The sequence below is a fragment of the Stenella coeruleoalba genome (assembly GCF_951394435.1).
Source record: "Stenella coeruleoalba genome assembly, chromosome: X".
In the NCBI taxonomy this organism is placed as follows: Eukaryota; Metazoa; Chordata; class Mammalia; order Artiodactyla; family Delphinidae; genus Stenella; species Stenella coeruleoalba.
Window position 1 is genome coordinate 41,999,502 of NC_137152.1, and position 25,067 is coordinate 42,024,568.

The 25,067-nt window shown below is 38.6% G+C and overlaps 1 protein-coding gene across 4 annotated transcripts in view; it reads right to left on the reverse strand.

The window, feature by feature from the left end:
• The window catches only part of PHF8 (PHD finger protein 8), a 93,099-nt gene that overhangs the window by 26,405 nt on the left and 41,627 nt on the right, over positions 1 to 25,067 (reverse strand). For all 4 annotated transcript variants that reach the window (XM_079909802.1, XM_079909801.1, XM_079909803.1 and 1 more), the window contains 5 exons: positions 21,278 to 21,456; positions 20,909 to 20,994; positions 20,263 to 20,396; positions 19,349 to 19,662; positions 7,813 to 7,908 (listed from right to left, as the gene is read on the reverse strand). In XM_079909802.1, coding sequence (XP_079765928.1) covers positions 7,813 to 7,908; positions 19,349 to 19,662; positions 20,263 to 20,396; positions 20,909 to 20,994; positions 21,278 to 21,456 — 809 coding nt within the window. The remainder of the gene's footprint in view (positions 1 to 7,812; positions 7,909 to 19,348; positions 19,663 to 20,262; positions 20,397 to 20,908; positions 20,995 to 21,277; positions 21,457 to 25,067) is intronic.

Consider the following 25,067-nt stretch of genomic DNA (forward strand, 5'->3'; position numbering starts at 1 on the left):
ACAACAAATAACACATAAGGGAAACCCCATAAGGTTAACAGCTGATCTTTCAGCAGAAACAGCAAGCCAGAAGGGACTGGCAGGACATATTTAAAGTGAAGGAGAAAAACCTACAACCAAGATTACTCTACCCAGCTAGGATCTCATTCAGATTTGATGGAGAAATTAAAACCTTTACAGACAAGCAAAAGCTGAGAGAGTCCAGCACCACCAAACCAGCTTTACAACAAATACTAAAGGAACTTCTCTAGGCAAGAAACACAAGAGAAGGAAAAGACCTAAAATAACACACCCAAAACAATGAAGAAAATGGGAATAGAAACCTACATATCGATAATTACCTTAAATGTAAATGGACTAAATGCTCCCACCAAAAGGCACAGACTGGCTGAATGGATCCAAAAACACGATCCATATATATGCTGCCTACAAGAGACCCACTTCAGACCTAGGGACACATACAGACTGAAACTGAGGGGATGGAAAAAAATATTCCATGCAAATGGAAACCAAAAGAAAGCTGGAGTAGCAATTCTCATATCACACAAAATAGACTTTAAAATAAAGACTATTAAAAGAGACAAAGAAGGACACTACATAATGATCAAGGGATCGATCCAAGAAGAAGATATAACAATTGTAAATATTTGTGCACCCAACATAGGAGCACCTGAATACATAAGGCAAATACTAACAGCCAAAAAAGGGGAAATTGACAGTAACACATTCATAGTAGGGGACTTTAACACCCCACTTTCACCAATGGACAGATCATCCAAAATGAAAATAAATAAGGAAACACAAGCTGTAAATGATACATTAAACAAGATGGACTTAATTGATATTTATAGGATACTCCATCCACAAACAACAGAACACACATTTTTCTCAAGTGCTCATGGAACATTCTCCAGGACAGATCATATCTTGGGTCACAAATCAAGCCTTGGAAAATTTAAGAAAACTGAAATTGTACCAAGTATCACTTCCGACCACAAGGCTATGAGACTAGATATCAATTACAGGAAAAGATCTGTAAAAAATACAAACACATGGAGGCTAAACAATACACTACTTAATAACGAAGTGATCACTGAAGAAATCAAAGAGGAAATCAAAAAATACCTAGAAACAAATGACAAGGGAGACACGACAACCCAAAACCTATGGGATGCAGCAAAAGCAGTTCTAAGAGGGAAGTTTATAGCAATACAATCCTACCTTAAGAAACAGGAAACAGCTCGAAAAACAACCTAACCTTGCATCTAAAGCAATTAGAGAAGGAAGAACAAAAAAACCCCAAAGTTAGCAGAAGGAAAGAAATCATAAAGATGAGATCAGAAATAAATGAAAAAGAAATGAAGGAAACGATAGAAAAAGATCAACAAAACTAAAAGCTGGTTCTTTGAAAAGATAAACAAAATTGATAAACCATTAGCCAGACTCATCAAGAATAAAAGGGAGAAGACTCAAATCAATAGAATTACAAATGACAAAAGAGAAATAACAAATGACACTGCAGAAATACAAAAGATCATGAGAGATTACTACAAGCAACTCTATGCCATAAAATGGACAACCTGGAAGAAACGGACAAATTCTTAGAAATGCACAACCTGCATAACTGAATCAGGAAGAAACAGAAAATAAGAACAGACCAATCACAAGCACTGAAATTGAAACTGTGATTAAAATTCTTCCAAAAAACAAAAGCCCAGACCAGATTGCTTCACAGGCGAATTCTATCAAACATTTAGAGAAGAGCTAACACCTATCCTTCTCAAACTCTTCCAAAATATAGCAGAGGGAGGAACACTCCCCAACTCATTCTACGAGGCCACCATCACCCTGAAACCAAAACTAGGCAAAGATGTCACAAAAAAAGAAAACTACAGGCCAATATCACTGATGAACATAGATGCAAAAATCCTCAACAAAATACTAGCAAACAGAATCCAACAGCACATTAAGAGGATCATACACCATGATCAAGTGGGGTTTATTCCAGGAATGCAAGGATTATTCAATATATGCAAATCTATCAATGTGATAAACCATATTAACAAACTGAAGGAGAAAAACCATATGGTCATCTCAACAGATGCAGAGAAAGCTTTCGACAAAATTCAACACCCATTTATGATAAAAACCCTCCAGAGAGTAGGCATAGAGGGAAGTAACCTCAACATAATAAAGGCCATATAAGACAAACCCAGAGCCAACATCGTCCTCAATGGTGAAAAACTGAATGCATTTCCACTAAGATCAGGAACAAGACAAGGTTGCCCACTCTCTCCAGTCTTATTCAACATACTTTTGGAAGTTTTAGCCACAGCAATCAGAGAAGAAAAGGAAATAAAGGAATCCAAATCAGAAAAGAAGAAGTAAAGCTGTCACTGTTTGCAGATGCCATAATACTATACATAGAGAATCCTAAAGATGCTACCAGAAAACTACTAGAGGTAATCAATGAATTTGGTAAAGTAGCAGGATACAAAATTAATGCACAGAAATCTCTGGCATTCCTATACACTAATGATGAAAAATCTGAAAGTGAAATCAAGAAAACACTCCCATTTACCACTGCAACAAAAAGAATAAAATATCTAGGAATAAACCTATGTAAGGAGACAAAAGACCTGTATGCAGAAAAGTATACAACATTGATGACAGAAATCAAAGATGATACAAATAGATGGAGAGATATAACATGTTCTTGGATTGGAAGAATCAACATTGTGAAAATGACTCTACTACTCAAAGCAATCTACAGATTCAATGCAATCCCTATCAAACTACCACTGGCATTTTTCACAGAACTAGAATAAAAAATTTCACAATTTGTATGGAAACAAAAAAGACCCCGAATAGCCAAAGCAATCTTGAGAATGAAAAACAGAGCTGGAGGAATCAGGCTCCCTGACTTCAGACTAGACTACCAAGCTACAGTAATCAAGACAGTATGGTATTGGCACAGAAACAGAAAGATAGATCAATGGAACAGGATAGAAAGCCCAGAGATAAACCCACGCACTTATGGTCACCTTATCTTTGATAAATGAGGCAGGAATGTACACTGGAGAAAGGACAGCCTCTTCAATAAGTGGTGCTGGAAAAACTGGACAGGTACATGTAAAAGTATGAGATTAGATCACTCCCTAACACTATACACAAAAATAAGGTCAAAATGGATTAAAGACCTAGATGTAAGGCCAGAAACTATCAAACTCTTAGAGGAAAACATAGGCAGAACACTCTATGACATAAATCACAGCAAGATCCTTTTTAACCCACCCCTTACAGAAATGGAAATTAAAACAAAAATAAACAAATGGGACCTAATAAAACTTCAAAGCTTTTGCCCAGCAAAGGGAACCATAAACAAGACCGAAAGACAACCCTCAGAATGGGAGAAAATATTTGCAAATGAAGCAACTGACAAAGGATTAATCTCCAAAATTTACAAGCAGCTCATGCAACTCAATAACAAAAAAAAACAAACAACCCAATCCAAAAATGGGTAGAAGATCTAAATAGACATTTTTCCAAAGAAGATATACAGACTGCCAGGAAACACATGAAAGAATGCTCAACAGCATTAATCATTAGAGAAATGCAAATCAAAACTACAATGAGATACCATCTCACACCAGTCAGAATGGCCATGATTAAAAAATCTAGAAACAATAAATGCTGGAGAGGGTGTGGGGGAAAGGGAACACTCTTGCACTGCTGGTGGGAATGTAAACTGATACAGCCACTGTGGAGAGCAGTATGGATGTTCCTTAAAAAACTACAAATAGAACTACCATATGACCCAGCAATCCCACTACTGGTCATATACCCTGAGAAAACCATAATTCTAAAAGAGTCATGTACCAAAATGTTCATTGCAGCTCTATTTACAATAGCCAGGAGATGGAAACAACCTAAATGTCCATCATCTGATGAATGGATAAAGAAGATGTGGCACATATATACAATGGAATATTACTCAGCCATAAAAAGAAACGAAATTGAGCTATTTGTAATGAGGTGGATGGACCTTGAGTCTGTCATACAGAGTGAAGTAAGTCAGAAAGAGAAAGACAAATACCGTATGCTAACACATATATATGGAATTTAAGAAAAAAATGTCATGAAGAACCTAGGGGTAAGGTGGGAATAAAGACACAGACCTACTAGAGAATGGACTTGAGGATATGGGGAGGCGGAAGGGTAAGCTGTGACAAAGTGAGATAGTGGCATGGACATATATACACTGCCAAACGTATAATAGCTAGCTAGTGGGAAGCAGTCGCATAGCACAGGGAGATCAGCTTGGTGCTTTGTGACCACCTAGATGGGTGGGATAGGGAGGGTGGGAGGGAGGGAGACGCATGAGGGAAAAGATATGGGAACATATGTATATGTATAACTGATTCACTTTGTTATAAAGCAGAAACTAACACACCATTGTAAAGCAATTATACTCCAATCAAGATGTAAAAAAAAAAAAATACCATGATACAGACTGCGTGTTTTCAACCCAGTATCATTCTCCCTTTCTTGCTTACTAATAAAAACATAATTTTGTGCAACAACAATGTACCTAACTAAAAACTACACTTCTTGGCCTTTCTAGCAGATAATCTTGGCCATGTGACACAATTTCAGCCAAAGAGATTTTTTTTTAAAGTAGAACTTAAAGCAGCCATCTTGCGACCCTGAGGGGATAAGCACTCACTAAGGATGCCTGAGAGGTTCCTATTACTCATAGGCAAAGACTATTGTTAACTATATGCTCAATGCCTGTGAGGATTCATAAACAAGTACTCTCGCATATGGCTGGTGGTAGCGTAAACTAGTAAAACCTTTCTGGAAAACAATTTGGCAATACATACCAAGAACTTTTAAAACATTCACATTTACAAACTGTAGTGGCAAGAGTGTAGGGAAATAAGCACTCTCATGCATTGTTTGTGGGAGTGTAAACAATCTCCAACATGTAATTGTTAAGTGAGAAAAGTAAAGCACATGACATATGTAATGTATGTCTCCAATTGAGTTAAGAAGGGGAAAGAAAATATATACATGCATTTACTTGTATATGAATAAACTACGTCTAAAAGGATACACATAAAATTGGTAATAGTGGTTGACTCCAGGTGGGGAATTGGAAGGCTGTGGAACAGGGGTGGGAGGGAGACTTTTCACTGGATATCCTTATATACCTTGGCCCTTTGAGAGTTTCATGGGAATCTATCCTAAGCATATAAATAGAGATACAAACACTTACATACAAAAATGTTCACTCTAAATGTTACCACTAATTGTAAACACTTGGCAATCGGCTAAATGCCCTACATTAAAGAGGTTAGGTAAATTAGGTATATCCATGGGATAGAATATTTTGTAGCCATTAAAATGTTATTTATAAATAACGGCACAGGGATATGCTTATGATATAATATTAATTTAAAAGGCCAGATATATTTACTGGTTTTGAACTTTTACAGTCAACCTCTAGTCAACATAGAGTATTAATTACAAGTCAATGGTAACAACCTTGACAATATAAACAAAAAAGTACAGCTTATAGAAGGCTGGAGGAAGAAAGAAAGAATAGCAGCACTAATGTCCGTATCTTAGAAAGCGGGTAATCAAGAGAGACTGACAAAAGCCGATGGGAGGACAAACAGTGGTTAAGTTAATAAATCAAGGGAGAAAGGGCGGGGGGTGGGATGAACTGGGAGATTGGGATTGATATATATACACTATTGATTCTATGTATAAAATAGATAACTAATGAAAACCTACTGTATAGCACAGGGAACTCTACTCAATGCTCTGTGGTGACCTAAATGGGAAGGAAATCCAAAATGAGGGGATATATGTATATATGTATAGCTGATTCACTTTGCTGTACAGTATAAACACAATATTGTAAAGCAACTATACTCCAATTTAAAAAAATCAAAAAAAGGTTAATAAATCAAGAAATGGTGGTATAAACCCTATTATCTTGAATTTTGGAGGCAACTACAAGAAAAATGAAAATGACAAGGTTGCCTCTCAGGCAAGGGATTGGAAGTAGCAAAAGCAGAGGCAGAAGACCATTGCATTTTATCCTAAACCTCTCTGTACTATTTGGTTTGCTACCAGATATACACATTATTTTGATTAAAAGGCAAAAAAAACTTTTAAGTAGGATATATGACTGTGATTTCAACCATAAAAAGAAAAATGCATAGGAAAAAAGACTAGAAGGAAATATATCAAAACGTTAACAATGGGGCTTCCCTGGTGGCGCAGTGGTTGAGAGCCTGCCTGCCGATGCAGGGGACACAGGTTTGTGCCCCAGTCTGGGAAGATCCCACATGCCGCGGAGTGGCTGGTCCCGTGAGCCATGGCCACTGAGCCTGCGTGTCCAGAGCCTGTGCTCCGCAATGGGAGAGGCCACAACAGTGAGAGGCCCGCGTACCGCAAAAAAAAAAACCTTAACAGTGGTTGCTTCCGGGTGGCAGAATCATGGGTGATTTCTTCTTTATACTTTCCTCTATTTTCCAAATTTCCTATTATGCTAAAAAGCCAGAAAGTATAGGAGATAATAAAATCAGAAAATAGGCCTGAAGAAAGAAAAAAGAAACATTTGCTGATTGACTCACTAAGAGAACACTTTTCAGGACTGCCCTGCCACCCCATTCCTCCAATCCCAAGCAAATACCAGAAAGGTCAAATAAGGCTGGGTGGGGACAGCACGCCCTTTATTTCCTGGGGAACCACAGGGGTACTGCGATGCCAGCACCCTCTGTGGCAGACTGTTGCAGTAATGGCTCTCAATTTGCTCACATGTCCTTGTGTGCATAGGAAAACTTTGCAGTTCCCACTCCCAAGAGATGGAATCTATTTCTCCACTTTTGGAATCAAGGCTTGGCCATGTAACTTGCTTTGGCAATGGGACAATGGAAAACATGACACAACAGAGGCTTGAAAAGTGCTTGCATATTGGGCTTGTCCTCTCTTGCTGCTGGACACCCTTCTGCTACCTTGTGAAAAAGCTTAGGCTGGCCTTCAGGTGGGTGAAAGACCACATGGAGAGAGGCCCCAGACACCCCAAATTAGGTCCTGGACACCTGAAGGAGATATTTTAGACCATCCAGCCCCAGGCAATCTGGTCCAGACTAGAACAATAGTTCTGCCAACCTACAGAATCATGAGAAATGATCAACCATTGTTCTAAGACACTAAGTTTTAGATAGTTTGATTCAGCAAAAGCCAACTGACATACCCTCCAATGAAAAAACCACCCAGCCAGGGAGATGAATAAAATTCTTTTATTACCCTCTAAATTCCATATTCATCTCAAAACTCATTCATTCTTCCCTCCTCAGAGATGGCCTCTCAGCCAGTACAGGTAATAATCTAAGGAGTCTTGGGCCTTGTAGAGCTCAACAGTTAGCAGAATTTCCCTCCTTTGACAATATTATTATCAAAGGGCTGGGATGATGGTAGCAGAATGTTCTCAGGAGCCTTAGACTGCTTGCTGAAATCTGCTCAAGGTCTTCCTCTTTTCATCTCAAGCCATGTAATATCAAAAGCAACATGCTCCATTACCTCTGATTTTGCTGACCTGAGTGCACGAACTCTGTGTCTTATTGATTATTTTTGCTCCAGCACCTAACATGGTACCTGGCATACAGCAGGCACTTAACAAATGTTTGCTGAATAAACAAATGAGTGTCTTCCTATATTAAATGTCCCACCTAGCCAGTGGGACATATTTTCCCCCCAACCACCCCCACAGAGTTTAAGGACAGAATACTGGATCACCTTTAGGACTCCATGGAGCATCATCTGAATTCTTCTTTTTCTTGGGTCGAGATTTCAAAGCAGGGTCATCATCGTCAGACTCCAGGGAAGGGTAAACTGCAGTGAGAGGGAAAAGCAGGGTAAAATGAGATCTCATCCAGAAGGGTGATGACAGAATGATACCTACCTGAGCTCCTCCCACCCCCCTACAAGTGGACCCTTTACTTAATCCATACTCAACTGTAGGAATTCTTGAATATGCCACATACTTTTCATGTCTTTCTACTTTTGTACCCTTGCTGCAAATGTCCTTCTCCCAGCATCACCTAACTCTGATTTCACTCACCCAACATCCATTTAGTGAGTAACTTCATGAGTTAATGACTGTACAAAATTCAGCTTTAGATTCACATCCTAAAGAAGGCTTCCCTCTTCTCTTAATCTCATTCAGATGCGTCCTCCACTCTCCACAGTATTCTGTGCATACCTCTATTGGAGTTGTTATATAGTATTTAAGAGATGATTAGTAAATGTCATCCCCAATTTACTGTGAGGGCAAGGATATGTATTATTTGATTTTAAACTAAGGGAGCTGAACATAATGAAGAGTGGGTGCTCAGTAAGTGTTTGCTGAATTAATGGAAAAAGAAATGGTTCACACATTCACACAAAGGAAACAAAAAGACCACTTAGGCTGAATTGGGAACAAGATTATTATAACTGAATGATGCGAATGACAAAACACACATATATAAGTATCTCAACCTATATAAATACATAGAAACATCCAGTTTTATCATACACATGCAACACCTATACAGTTTAATAGGAAAATGGTCTAGAAAGGTCCTACTGATGAGGTCAAACTCTGCTACTGCTAAACCTAAAAGAGAAGCGAAGTGAGAGTGAATATTTCCTCCTAATGACTACTCCCATTCCTCCTACTGATCAGCTTCAAACTTCTCTAGAATTCTACTTCATCAGAGGAATCCAGTCTCCCACTTCCTTCCAGAAGGGTCTCTCTGTAGGAAAATGAGTCCATTTTTCAGGCCTGCCTCCTTCAGCAAAGAAGTAAAACACCTCTTCGACTCATTAAAAATTTTTTTTTGAATTTATTAATTGTCCCTAGAAAGAAATGACTACTGGTAACAGTTGTTTGAGAAAGGTTCCATCCCTACTAGACTAATGGCTGTCAATGTTATTTTGTTGGGTTTGAAAGGTTTTTCCACCTAAAGGAAAGAAGTGTAGTATGGTAGAAAGACCTTGAGTCTCAGGATTAGACAATTACTTTGAAATCCTGGACTGACCCACTAGCTTAGTAGCCTAGGAGAACTGTAAGTCTCACTACCTTCACCCATAAAATTGAAATAGTAGATGAACCTGCCTTGCAAAGTTCTGAGGATTGAGAGATAACAGGTATAAAGTAACATACAAAAGGAATTCCATTCTAAGGTTCATGTCTTATTCAAGATGGAATAAGATGTAGATAATAATTAATTTTAGACATTTAAAGAAAATACAAGTTAAAATACGCATATTAAAAATACAAGGGTAGGGCTTCCCTGGCGGTGCAGTGGTTGGGGGTCCACCTGCCAATGCAGGGGACACGGGTTCGTGCCCTGGTCCAGGAAGATCCCACATGCCGCGGAGTGGCTGGGCTCGTGGGCCATGGCTGCTGAACCCGTGTACCGCAAAAAAAAAAAAAAAAAAAAAATACAAGGGTGGGAGGAGTGATGCCTCCTCCAAAAATGATGGAGTTGGGAGCTCCAAGGATCTGTCCCTCCACTGAAGCAACCATTAAGCTGTCAAAAACTACAATAATCAGCTTCTTGGGGACTCTGGAATCCAATCAAAAACTTATAACAACAAAGGGGATGCTTAACAAAGAAAAAGCCTGCTTAATTAAGGCATTTAAGGAAAATTCTGTCAGGAAATCTCAGCTGACTGCTGAGGCAATGGAACAGATGCTTCAGTGACCCCACACAACAAGGAACACAGTATTTGCAAAAACTCATTTGGAAAGTCATTAAATAAATAGATAACTGTAGCTCACTATAAGCAACAACAGCAATCTCTAGGGAAGAAGGAAGATATGACTTCCAGAGTTATCACATTATAATATTCAAAAGGTCTAGGTTTCAAACAAAAATTATAAGGCATGCAAAGAAACAGGAAATTATGTCCCATTTACAGGAAAAATATTGATAAAAATTGTCCATGAGGAAGCTCAGACATTGGACTTACTATACAAAGACTCTAAATCAACTGTCTTAAATATGATCAAAAATAACCATGTCTCCGGAAGCAACCTAAATGTCCATCAGCAGAGGAACAGATGAAGAAGATGTGGTACATATATACAATGGAATATTACTCAGCCATAAAAAGGAACGAAATTGGGTAATTTGTGGGGACATGGATAGACCTAGAGAGTGTCATACAGAGTGAAGTAAGTCAGAAAGAGAAAAACAAATATGGTATATTAACACTTATGTGGAATCTAGAAAAATGGTATCGATAATCCTATTTGCGAAGCAGAAATAAAGACACAGACGTAGAGAACAAATGTATGGATACCAATGGGGAAAGAGAAAGGGTGGGAGGAATTGGGAGATTGGGATTGACACATATACATTATTGATACTATGTATAAAATAGATCACCAATGAAAACATACTGTATAGCACAGGGAACTCTACTTAATGCACTGTAGTGACCTGAATGGGAAGGAAGTCCAAAAGGGAGGGGATATATGTATATATGTATGGCTGATTCATTTTGCTGTACAGTAGAAACTAACACAACATTGTAAAGCAACTATACTCCAATAAAAATTAATTTTAAAAAACTGTCCTTTGAAAAGATCAATTAAATTGATAAGATGCCAGCAAGAATGACAAAGAAAAAGACACAAATTACTAACATCAAGAATAAAAATAAAAAGAATAAAAAATAAAATAACATCAGATAAAAAATGTCACTAAAGTCTCCACAGATATTAGAAGGATAATAAGGGAATACTACAAACAACTCTATGCTCATAAATTCTACAACTTAGCTAGAACGGACCAATTCCTTGAATACCATGAACTATCAAAACTCACCCAAGATGAAATAGGAAACCTGAATAATCCTATATCTACTAAAGAAAATAAATCCATAGTTAAAGCCTAAAAAAGAAATCCCTAGGCCCAGGTAGTTTCACACAAAAATTCTACTAAACATTTAAAAAACCCCACTAATTATACATAATCGCTTCTAGAAAACAGAAGAGAAGGGAACATTTCCCAACTCATTCTTTGAGGCCAGCACTGACTGCCCTGATACCAAAACTAAAGACAGTACAAGAAAAGAAAATTATAGACCAATATCCCTCATGAACACAGACACAAAAATCCTCAGTGAAATACTAGTAAACCAAATCCAGTAATATATAAAAAGAATAATACACCATGAGCAATTAAGGTTTATCCTGTGATTTCAATTCTGGTTTGATATTTGAAAATCAGTCAATGTAACCTACCATATTAACAGACTAAAGGGAAAAAACCACATGATTATATCCACTGGTGGAATAAAAACATTGGGAAAATTCAATATTCATTCATTTAAAAAAAAAAAACTCTCAGCAAAATAGGAATAGAAGTGAACTTCCTTAACTTGATAACCTATACAGATAATATCACAATAATGAAAAGACTAAATGCCTTCCCCCTTAGATTGGAAACAAGGCAAGGGTGTTAGTTCACTCTCACCACATCGTGCTTGAAATCCTAGCCAGAACAAAAAGGCAAGAAGGAAAAAAGACATACAGATTGGAAAGAAAGGAATAAAACTGTACCTACTTGCACATGACATGATCATGATCATCTAGACAAAAAAATACCAAGAACATACAAAACATTCCTAGAATTAATAAGTGAGTTACCAAGGTTGCAAGATACAAGGTCAACACAGAAAAATCAATCATATTTATATATACTAGCAATAAACAGTTGGAAACCAAAGGTTAAGAAAGGTACCATTTACAGTATCTCCAAAAAATACGCAACTCAGGGATAAATCCAACAAAAAACATGTGTAGAACCTGTATGCTGAAAACTATGAGACACTGATGAAAGAAACTTTTTTAAAGAGTAAATATGGAGGAACATACCATGTACACAGATTAGAAGATTCAATATACCTAAGGTGACAATTCTCTTGCAGTCCTTGTGTAGAACAGTTTGCTGGTCCCTCAAAGAGTTAAACACAGAATTATCATATGACCCAGCAATTCTACTCTTAGGTATATGCCCAAGAGAAATGAAAACATGTGTCCACACAGAAACATGCACAAAAATGTCTACAGCAGCATTATTCATAACAGCCAAAAGGTGGAAATAACCCAAATGTCTATCAGCAGATGAATGGATAAATTGTGGTATAACCATACAATGGAATACTAAGTCAACCATAAAAAGCAACAAAATACTGATACAGCCTATAACTTGGATGAACCTTAAAAACATGGTAAGTGAAAGAAGCCAGACACAAAAGGTAACAAACTATATGATTACTTTATATGACATATCCCAAACAGGCAAATCCATATGGACAAAAAGCAAATTAGTGGTTACCAGGGTATGAGGGGAGGGGGGAGCATGGGGAACAATTACTTAATGGATCCCGGGTATTTTTCTGGGCCCATGAAAATACCTTGGAAACAGAGGTGGTGGTTGCACCACATTGTGAATGCGCTAAAATGCCACTGAACTGTACACTTTAAAATGTTTAATTATATGTAATGTGACTTGTACCTCGATAAAAAATGAAGATCACAATTCTCTCTGAATTGATCTATGTATTTAACACAATTCCAACCAAAATCCTAGCAGAAATTGTTGTGGATTCAGACAAACTGACTCTAAAATTTATATGGAAAGGCAAAATTGAAGAAATCATATTACTTGATTTTAAGAATTAATAAAGCTTCAGTAATCAAGATAGTAAGGTATTGACAAAGAGATTGACACGCAGATCAATGGAAAAGAACAATTCAGAAACAGAGCCACACAAATATGGTCATTTGATTTTTGACAAAGGTACAAATGCGAGTCAATAGAAAAATAAAATAAAAAATAGTCTTTTCAAGAAATGGTGTTGGAACAATTGGACATCCATATGCAAAAAAAAAGGTGAACCTCAATCTAAACATCATACCTTATGTAAAAATTTAGTCAAAATGGAACATGGATAGAAATGTAAAACCTAAAACCATAAAGTTTTTAGGTGAAAAAAAAGGAGAAAATTGTGCCCTGAGTTTACAGAAAGAGTTGTTAAATAAGACACTAAAAGCATAAGCCATGAAAGATAAAACTGATAAACTGGACTTTCTAGAAAGTGAAAGTGTTTACTTTAAGAAAGAAAGTCTTAAGAGAATGAAATACAAGCCACAGACTGGGAGAAAATATTTGCAAATCATTTATCTGACAAGAGACTTGAATCCAGACTATATAAAGAACTTTCAAAGCTCAACAGTTAAGAAACAACCTAATGTTTTAAAAGGCAGCAGTTGTTCAAAGTGTCTGTTTAGACATTTCAAAAAAGAGTATATGACTGGCAAATAAATACATGAAAAGATGTTCAACATCATTAGCCATCAGATGAGCCACTAAATGAGATATTGCTACACACCTATTAGGATGACTGAAATAAGTATACTGACAATACCAAGTGCTGATGAATATGCAGAGCAATTAGAACTCTCACACATTGCTGGTGGGAATGTAAAATGGCACAATCACTGGAAAACAGTTTGGCAGTTTCCAATAAAGTTAAAGCATCCACTGCTCACGTTGTTCAGGAATCCCATTCCTAGGTATTTATCCTAGGGAAATAAAAACTCATGTTCACACAAAAGCCTGCATACAAATATTCACAGCAGCTCAATTCATAATCGCCCAAAGCTGTAAACAATCCAATGTCCTTCAGTGGGTAAATGGATGAAGAAACTGTGGTAGTGGGACTTCCCTGGCGGTCCAGTGGTTAGGACTCTGTGCTTCCACTGCAGGGGGCATGAGTTCAATCCCTGGTCAGGGAACTAAGATCCCACACGCCACATGGCAAGCCAAAAAAGCCCAAAACAACAAAACAAAACTGTGGTAGATCCATACAATGGAAAACTATTCTTCAACAAAAAAGAACAAGCTATTGATATGCAACAACATGGATAGAATCTTAAAGGCATTATGCTAAGTAAAAGATACCAGTCTCAACATATTACATACTGTATAATTCCATTTATATGACATTCTGGCAAAGGCAAAATCACAGTGATGGGGAATGGTGGTTGCCAGGAGTTAGGGGTAGAGGGAGGGCATGACTACTAAGGGATAACATAAGGGACTCTGGAGGGGTTCTGTGTTCTACTCATTGTGGTGGTGGTGATGGTGGTTACAAGAATCTAAGCATGTGTATACCAACAAAGCCAATTTTACTTAATGTTAATTTAAAAAATAAACCCTTTATCGGGCTTCCCTGGTGGCACAGTGGTTGAGAATCTGCCTGCCGATGCAGGGGACACGGGTTCGTGCCCCGGTCCAGGAAGATCCCACATGCCGTGGAGCAGCTAGGCCTGTGAGCCATGGCTGCTGAGCCTGCGCGTCCGGAGCCTGTGCTCCGCAATGGGAGAGGCCACAACAGTGTGAGGCCCGCATACCACACACACACACACACACACACACACACACACACACACACACAAAACCCTTTATCAAAAGGGAAAACAGACTGAAAATAAATGAACAGAGCTTTCAACTCAAGATGTTGTACAAAGAACATTAAGAAAAAGGAATAAAATAAAACCAGAAATTAACAGTAAACAAACACCAAACACTGGAGATAATTAGTAAATCATCAAATAAACTAGACAAACTATGTTAAACACCACAACCAAATACAGCTAATTTCAAGAAGGAAATATCAATTCAAAACCAGTAATTCTACTAATGTAAATCACCATTAGCAAATTAACAGAAAACTATGTGTTTATATTAAAAGATGCCCAAAAATCATTTGATAAAACCCAATTCCACTCTGGATTTTAAAACAAACAAAAACTTCTCAAACTCCCCTGAACTTCATGACAGTAGTCTAACAGAGACCTACAGAGCCCTACATACTGAGTGGACAAACACTAGCAGCATTACCTTTAAAGTCAGAAACAACACAAGGATGCCCCCTATCACCATTACTACTCAACACTGTAATAAAACTAGGAAAATCTAGAGGTATGAATACCAGAAAGAAAGGGGGTGTTATGGGCTAATTGTGCCCCCGCCCCAAAATATATTGAATTCCTAATCCCCGGTACTTCAGAATATGACTGTATTTGGAGATAAGGCTTTGAAAGAAAGTTAAAATGAGACCACTAGGATAGGCCCTAAGCCAATCTGACTGGTGCCTTTTTAAGAAGAGATTAGGATATAGAGAGTGACACCAGGGGCCCATGTGCACAGGGGATGGCCATGTGAAAAAGTAGCAAGAGGGAGGTCATCTGCAAGCCAAGGAGAGGCCTCAGGAGAAAGCAACCCTGCTAATACTTTGATCTTGGACTTCTAGCCTCTAGAACTGTGAAAAAATTAATTTCTGTTGTTTAAGCCAACCAGTCTGTGGTATTTTGTTATGGCAGCCCTAGCAAACTAAGATAGGGGACACAGATCACCTACCTCAAGAGCCCAAGACAATTAGCTGAAAAACTAACAGAACTAATAAGAGCATATAAGGCAATCCAACACAGGATCAATATAGAAAAATCAACTATTTTCCTGCATACTAGCAACAGCCAATTGGAAAATATAATAGATAAAAAGATGCCATTTTCAATAGGAATGAAACTATAAAATAAAATACCTAGTAATAAACTGAAGAAGAGATATACAAGAAAGCCTGAATAAATAGCAGACCATGTTTGAAGACAGAAGGACAAGATGGCCTGTTTTGTGGCTGCTCAAAGGTAAATGGCAGAATGATAGCAATGTCATCCAGAAGTTGCACTGGTTCAAAAGCAATTTTCCCTGGCATGTTGTTTTTAACCAATCAGTGGTGAGTTTTCTCATATTTCAGAGAAAACCTTAGCTATATATGAAGACCTACACACAAAAGCTAAAAATCCTGCAATAGTGCCTCCCGTCAGAGGAAGGGTAAATGGTGGCTTTGTTTTCTACAAAATTAAGTTCTGTTGGGAGAGGAGGATGGTGGAGAGTGCAGCTGAAGACGTTGTGAAGACACTTTCCCCTGTGTTTAAAAACAACAAAGGACTTCCCTGGTGGTGCAGTGGTTAAGAATCCGCCTGCCAATGCAGGGGACACGGGTTTGAGCCCTGGTCCGGGAAGATTCCACATACCACGGAGCAACTAAGCCCGTGTGCCACAACTACTGAGCCTGCGCTCTAGAGCCCGCGAACCACAACTACTGAGCCCGTGCGCCACAACTACTGAAGCCCGCGCACCTAGAGCCTGTGCTCCGCAACAAGAGAAGCCACCCGCAACAATGAGATGCCCACGTACCACAACAAAGAGTAGCCTCTGCTTACCACAACTAGAGAAAGCCCGTGCATAGCAACGAAGACCCAACAGAGCCAAAAATAAATAAATAATTTAAAAAAATAAAAACAACAACAACAAAAGACTGCTGACGACTAGGCTCTGGATCAGATTTTAATTTGATAAAGCTGCTATTTATCGTAAGCAAATGCCCTCAAGAACCAACATCTGGAAGGAGGAACCTGAGCCCAGGCAGAGTTTAGGGCTACAAAGGATCCACTGACTACAATGCTGGGTGCAAATGACGATGGGCTCTAACCAGGCAAGGATTACTATTAGGACTGTCATTATCTGGGCCAGTGTTTTGGCTTCAAAGCCACAGAGATTTTGAGGGGTATACCCCTTTCTTTTTCTTGTAAGCCCTATTATTTTTAGTGTACCAATCTTCAGGATATTTTTCAGAAATGTGTATATCCCACTGTAGCAGAAAGGGCTCTGATGAAAGATGTTAGTCTCCATAAATTAATCCATAAATTGCAAATGCCATGCAATCTTAATAAAAAATCCTAATAGGATTTTTCATGGAGTTTGACAAGTTGATTCTATAATCCATCTGGACTAGAAAAAGCTCAATAATGGCCTAGAAATTCTGGAAAAATAAGAACAAGTAGTTGGGTACCTCCTCATTAAACTGCCTTTCTAGTGTTGCTGGGCAAAGCAGGGATAGGGGCAAGCAGACAGAGGTTGAGTGAGTTGTTTGTCCTGAGGTAGGACTAGTGAGACCAGGTCCAGATGCCTTGGCTATAGGTCAATGTGACTGTCTGCTGAAGGTAAGATGGATAGCCAGGGAAACTTGGCAACAAACTAAGACCAATCACAGCTCAACCCAGAGATGATGGGCTTGCTGAACATCTGTATTCTCCTCAGGTCCAAAGCAAGTTATGCAGAGGGGAATCTGCCCTACCAGACACAAGGTCTAGAGTAACTAACCTATGAGGTAGTGCCACATGAGTGGACAAGTTGGTTTTGTGGAACAGAATATTAATAACATCTAACACACAGCACTTACCATGTGCTGGGCAATGTTTTAAGTGCTTTATGTATAACTCATTTAATCCTCACAACAACCTATGAGGTAGGTACTATTATCACAGAGAGGTTAATTAGCTTGCCCAAGGTTACATAGCTATTGAGGAACAGAACTGGGAACAGAGTAGAAAAACAAACCCAGGGAATTGCCTGGCAGTCCAGCGGTTAGGACTCTGCACTTTCACTGCCGAGGGGGTGGGCTCAATCCCTGGTCGGGAACTAAGATCCCACAAGCCGCTCAGCGCGACCCACCCCCCCCCCCAAAAAAAAAAGGAAAAAAGAAAAACAAATCCATATATATATGGGAATTTAGTTTAGGACAGAAGCGGAGCTTCAGATCAGGAGGATAATTGATGAACTAGTCAATAAATGGTATTGGGGAAAATGACTATCCATGTGGGAAAAAATACAGATTCTTACCTCTCACAATTCACAAAACCTAATTCCAGAAAAAAAGCTAAAATTTTAACTACTGTACAAGTTTTAGGTGAAAATATAAGAAATTCTTCTTACACAAAACATAAAATACAAAAGAAAATTGATAAAGACAACTATGTAAAAACTGAAATCTACTACATGCTAAAAGATACCATAAGTAAAATTAAAATACAAACAACAGACTAAGAGAAAATATTTTTCAATACTTGCAGAATATATAAAAAACACTCCAACAAATCTAGAATACATAAAGAACTCCTACAAATCAATAAGAAAAACTAACATCCTGAAAATGAGTGAAAAACTGAATAGATAATTCATGGGAAAGGAAGAGTCAATAAACATAAAACAAACAAACTGCAACACCATTTTTTGCCATCAGATTGGCCAAAATTAAAAAGGCTGATAACATCCACTGTTGGTAAGGCTGTGGGAAAACAGGTATATCTCATACACCACTCATATACTGACCTTTTTGGAAGGAATTCAGCACTATCAACATTTATGTTGTACATACCTTCAACTCAGCAGGTCTAGCTACCTTACAGAAATATTAACGGGCACATGGGCACAAAAGGTTATTTATAAGAATTTTCAAAACACTAAAAATTAGAAACGACCTAAATGATAATCAGTAGGAAATAGTTAAACATATGATGGTATACCTATGTTACAGACTACTATGCAGCAGGTAGATCTCAATGCATTGATGAAATGTATCTCTAGGTACTGATGTTGAAAGATATCCAAGTAAGTTGTAGAACCACACACACTAAACCAAACTATACCTCTATCTATTTATGTCTACATATGGGTATAAACACAAGAAAATAAAAGGTATACATCAAACTGATAACAAAGGTTACCTTTGGACAACCTTTCTCAGAGGGGGAAGAGTGTTAGTCAAAGGAAATTTCTGCCTTCTCTGTCTTGTTCTAATTTTGGTCAATGAGGATTAATTTTTTAAATAATATTAAAACAAAAACCTACATTAAAGTCAGCTGCACTATACAAAAAAGTGCTTCATACATTGTAGTACTCAACAAAGTTTACTTTACAAAAAAGGAGTCATCTATTAAATGTGAAAAGCCCACCGAAAAGTCATCATAAACCTTTGCAAGGGATGAACTGAATGACACATAACACAAATGATACAGGTAATGGAAGTAAAATAGGCAAGAGGGAAAAAAGAGTCACCAGCAGCGAAGATTGGACAATGCTAAAAATGGTTAATAGCTAATTATAATAGCTACCATTTTCTGAGGGCCTCCCATGAACAAGACACGGTGCCAGGTGCTCTGTGCAAGCATCATCTCTAATTCTTACAACAACCTGTGAGATATCCCCATTTTATGGATTAAGAAAATACGGCACAGAAAAACCAAGTATCAGGTTTAAGGCCAGGCCTTTGCTCACTACAGGCTGTCCTGGATTGGATTTGGGATTGAGACTGGGGCTAGTGGGGAGCCCTCCTGGCCTGGACTCAAGTGCTTAGCTGCCCTTACTATACTCTGCATCCTTGAAGCATGCTCCCAAGCTGTCCTGTTCATCGAGACTGGCGTTCTCCTCCTCCTCCTCGCTCTCGGTTCTCCAGTACGCTGGCCGCTTGATGGGCCGCTTCCCTGGGGTGCGCTGGGAAGCAGGACTGCTAGACACTGTGCCCAGCCCACTGCTGGAACTCCCACTGCTTCGGTCCTGCCCCCCGGTCCACCAGGCCTGCAGGCTGGAGGTAGCTGGCGAGGATGATGAGGACTGCAGGTTGGCCATGCACAGCATGCCCTGGATGGCCTCCTGAGTGCTGGGAGAGGCAGGGGCCTCGCTGCAAGGGACAGAGGAGAAATGCTGAGGGAGTTTCTCTAGTTGTCAGAGGAAATCAGTCATCAGAAGAGTCAGGGAGGAGGGACAACAGCTGCCGGGGTCAGGGTGGGAGGAAGGAGGAGAGAACCATCCCAGGCGAAAAACCAGAAACCACACTAAAGATCAAAATAGTATCAAAGACTATTTTCATAAAAAGGCCAGTCCTTCTTGACTCGTCTCTCCATAGACAGCAGGCAAGATGGCAAAAAGAGGGGTGCCCCTCCCTTCCTGTTCACCAATGCTGCATTCTTTCCTTTTTCTTTTTTCTTAAAGCAAGGCCCAGAAAAGGCCCAGCTCTCCTTCCATGCCTCTTCTAACTTCCAAAAACCCCCAAACTTATTACCCTTGAAGTCCGTATTATCCTCTCTCGGTCAGATATTAAGTACCTCGGGACAGATTTCATGTCTACTTTATTCTTTCAGCCCAAATGCCCTGGCTAATTTTTGTCCCTTTAAATGACCCAATTAATATCTACTGATTGGTTGACCTAGCCCTTTGGGTGGCAGGTGGGGATGTGTGCTGTCTGAACACCTAGAAAGGGGAGATAAAAGCCAGTACTCACGTGAGGGCAGCATAGTCAGGTCCCCCCACCTGCCTGCTGGCCTTGAGCAGATCAAGAATTCCACCAGCTCCACTCCCATTTCCAAGCTTGCCTTCAACCCCTTCTACCATGTCCTCATCTGTTGTATAGTCCTCCTGTTGGAGAAAAAGGATATCACCTCAGCTGCCCAGGGTTGGTCTGGTAAGGCCCCAATAAAGGGTTGACAGTCTCACTCATGATACTAATATCTTCTGAGCACCAAGTATCTACCAACTACTAAGCAGAATATTTGTTCTTTCATCTTAATCTCCACAGCATCTTTGTGAGGCAAGTCTAACTCCCATTTTACAGATAAGGAAACTAAGGCTCAGTGAAGTTAAATAATTTGTGTAAAGTCACAATCAGATATTCCAAATCAGATACTCTTTCTGCTACATCACACTGCCTTTTATTCTACTCTATATTAAAGAATCTTAAAAATATTTCAACTAAAGTATAATCTTCCATTTATATGTTCAGGAACACTTAGCCCACAATCTTTCACTTTATAAATATTTTAGGAATGGAATGCATAGGATCTCTCCCCCACCCTCAACTAGAATGACAATCTGTATTCTGTCTATGTAACCAGAATGAGCAGAAGATTAGAAACAGGGCAGGCCCCTACCTCAATGTCAAACTCAACTTCTCCTGGTTCACGAACTCGGTTGGGGTCAGAGCAAGGCTTCGCACGGGGCAACTTTCGGGGAAATTCTAGAAAGCAATGGAATGCACTTATCATGAAGCTAAGATTAGCATCTGAGCCAAACACCCAGGGGAAAGAGAATAAGACTATAATTTTCCTGAAAGTAATGACCACAGACGAGTAATTTAGGGAGGTTAGGAAATAAATCTCTAGAGCAAAGGACACATGGAAGCCTACAGAGCTGGTAAATCAGAATGTCAACAAGCTCAGGCCTAAGGTCTTGAGTCTATCAAGCAGACCAAAAACAAACTGAAATGGGCAGGGCAGGAAAGAAAAAGAACAAGTACACACTTGGTCTTATTATCAGGGTTGCCTTCTCCTTTCCCAGTCTCTCGTCAATCTGCAGTTCATCATCTGAATCCAAGTCAAATTCATCCTCCATCACATGTTCTGCCACCAGCCTAGCCTTGTCTACCTTCTTTGTGATCCTGGCTCGCCGAGACTTGGATAAGCTCTTTACCCTCTTGGTACTGGAGAGAGAGTGAAGGTGAACATAAAAACAGTCACACTCGATGGCAATTCTACCCAAATTGATCTACAGATTCAATGCAATCCTATCTAAATCCATCTAGTTTTGTAGAGATTAATAAGCTGATACTAAAATGTACATGGGCATACAAAGGACTTAACATGGCCAAAACAATTTCAAAAAAGAACAAAGTTGGAGGATTTATACTACTCAATTTCAAAATTGAGCTACAGTAATCAAGGTAATGTGATATTGCCATAAGGATAGACATACACATCAATGGAACAGACCTGTGAGCCTAGAACTAAATGCTTAAATTTTCGGTCAGTTGATTTCTGACAAAGGTGCTTATTAGGCAATTCAGTGGAGAAAGAATAGTCTTTTCAACAAATGATGCTGAGATAAGTGGATATCACATGCAAAGAAATGAATGTGTACTCTTACCTCATATCATACACAAAAATTAAAAATGGATCATAGATCTAAATGTAAAAGCTAAAACTATAAAACTTCTAGAAGAAAATATAGGAAAATATCTTTGTGGCTTGAGATTAGGTAAAATTCAAAACATTTGTGCTTCAAAAGACACCATTAAGAAAATGAAAAGACAAGCCACAGACTAGGAGAAAATATTTGTAAATCATTTATCTAGAAAAGGATTTGTATCCAGAATATTTAAATAACTCTTAGAATGCAACAAAAGACAAACAAAACCAATTAAAAAGTAAGCAAAAGATCTGAATGGACATTTCTCTAATGATGATATATAAATGGCTCAACATTATTAGTCATTAGGGAAATGCAAATCAAAACCGTAATAAGATACCACTTTACATCCATCAGAATGGCTATAATCAAAAAGACAGACAATAACAAGCATTAGTCAATATATGGAGAAACTCATAATTGCTGCTAGGAGTGTAAAATGGTGCATGCTTTGGGATAAATTTTGGCAATTTCTTAAAAAGCTAAACAGAGTTACCATATGACCCAAAATTTTACTCCTGAGAAACAAAAACATGTCCACACAAAAACTAGTACTCAAATGCTCATAGCACCATTATTCATAGTAGCCAAAAAGCATAATCAATCCAAATGACCATCAACTAGTGAATGGATAAACTAAATGTGGTATAGCCACACAATGGAATACTACTGAGCAATAAAAAGGAAATTAATGATACTTCTACATGATGGATGAACTTCAAAAACATTGTTAAGTGAAAGAAGCCAGACACAAGAGACTACATATGTGTGATTCCATTTATATGAAGTGTCTAAAAAGGCAAATCCATAGAGATAGAAAGTAGATTAGTGGTTGCTTGGGCCTGGGGAAGAGAACCAGGACTGACTGTAAGTGGATATGAGGGATCTATTTGGTGTGATAGAAATGTTCCAAAATTATATTGTGGTGATGGCAGCGTATTCTTTAAATTTACTAAAAGTCATTTAATTGTACACTTTAAACAGGTTAATTGTATGGTATGTAAATTATACCTCAAAAAAGCTGTTAAAATATATAAAGGAAGTAGAAAGAACTCAAAAGTGGCTTAAATAATCCTGTTACACATGGTAAACAATATTAACCAGTACAGACTGCTCAAATAAGCCTTACAGTTAAGAGAAACAAGTTTTTGGTAAATCAGTACACTTGACACATTCAGCAAACAGTCATTTGGTGAACTGGATTTTAGTGAATTAGCTGTTTTCTACCTCATAGGGTTGCTGGGAGGATTAATGAGCTAATGTAGAGACTGACACATGGCAAGTGGCCCAATGGTAGCTAATCTCATAGTTCTCTGGGCCTCACTTTACCACATTAGTAAAATGGGGATAACAACACTTACCCTCAGGGTTGTTGTGAGGACTAAATAAAATAATGTATGTAAATGGCTAAGACAGAGTCTGACACAGAGCAGGTGCTCAATAAATGGTAGCTATTTAACCCTGATCTTTTATTAACTTCTAATAATGAAAAATCTCAAACATATATAAAATATTAAAAACTCCCATGTACCTATGACCCAGCTAAGTTTTAGCAATTATCAACACACAGCCAATCTTGTTTCATCTACACCTCAGTCCCCACAAAACATGGCATTATTCTGGAGAAAAGATCAGACATAATATCATATCATCTATAAATATTTCTATACCTTCACTCCCTAGGTTCACTTAGCAGCAGCCTCTGGCAGGTGCAAAAAGGTAACAAGCAGCACAAGAAAGACTGGTGAGGAAGGGAAAAATGTCTCATTGTGTCCTCAATAGCCATTATAGGCTGGACCCTTAGGACTCTCAATTTTCTCTTCCCCAGCAGACCAACCACGGGTTCTAGACAAAGGCAATGCTCAACAGTCTCTCTAATCTTATTCTTCAGTAACTATGTTCTCAATTAACAAGGATAGCTCTGCTGCTTTCAGAATCTGCCCTGCCCTCACACTCCCTTTTCCCTTATTTCCCAGCCAGGTAGACCTACTACACTCACCCTTGGGATCTGAAAACAATCTTTTCCTACAAAAAGGCTGTTAACGTATCCTTGTCGCTTATGTTCCTACACTGTTCATACTCTGTACTTAACTCTTGACTGCTCCTGTCTGGTGTTCTGAGTGTCCAGATGGTAACTTTTACTGTCTTCCTTTGCCTCCCTACATGTTTGAGGGTTTCTGATGACCTACTTAGCTTCTGGCCATACCCACAACCATCATCATCACCACCACCACCATCACCTTTCATCTTCAACTTCATCATATTCATAAGAGCGACCATTTATTAAGCATTTACTATGTGCCAGAACCTGTGATAGGCACTTTACATGCATTACTTCATTTAGTCCTTCAACAACCCTAAGATAAGTTTTATCTATAGAATAGATAAAATGAGGACAGAGAGGTGCAGACACGTTAATTAGCTTGTCAAAGTCACATAGCAAATACGTGACAGAGCAGGGATTCAAATTCGGGATTGTCTGATTCCCAAGCTGGAGCTTTTTGCCAAGATGTGCTTTTATTTTATTCTTTTAGAAAACATTCTGTTAAAAATTATTTTAGGGTTTCCCTGGTGGCACAGTTGTTGAGAGTCCGCCTGCCAATGCAGGGGACACGGGTTCGTGCCCTGGTCCGGGAAGATCCCACATGCTGCGGAGCGGCTGGGCCCATGAGCCATGGCTGTTGAGCCTGCGCGTCCGGAGCCTGTGCTCCGCAACGGGAGAGGCCCGCGTACCGGAAAAAAAAAATTATTTTAAGAAAAGTAATATGTGCTCACTGTATAAAATTCAAATGCTTTTGAAGTGAAAATTTCCTCTCTTGCTTCCCCTATTCTACTTTCTAGAGATAACTACTGTTACAAGTTTGGTGTGACAAGTATAAAATATGTGACAAATATATTTATTTGCATGGATGTGTATAAACATCTCTGGAAGGAAATCGTTGACACTGGTTTTCCATGCGGAGGGGAACTGGGGAACAGAGAGGAGTGGGAGCAAAATTTTTCACTATGTATTCTTTCACACTTTTTGAATTTTAAACCACATAAATTAAATTTTAAACCTCTTCAAAAAGGTTAAAGGAAAAGGTCTGTATGTTGCTTTTTTACACACACACACATATGTGCATA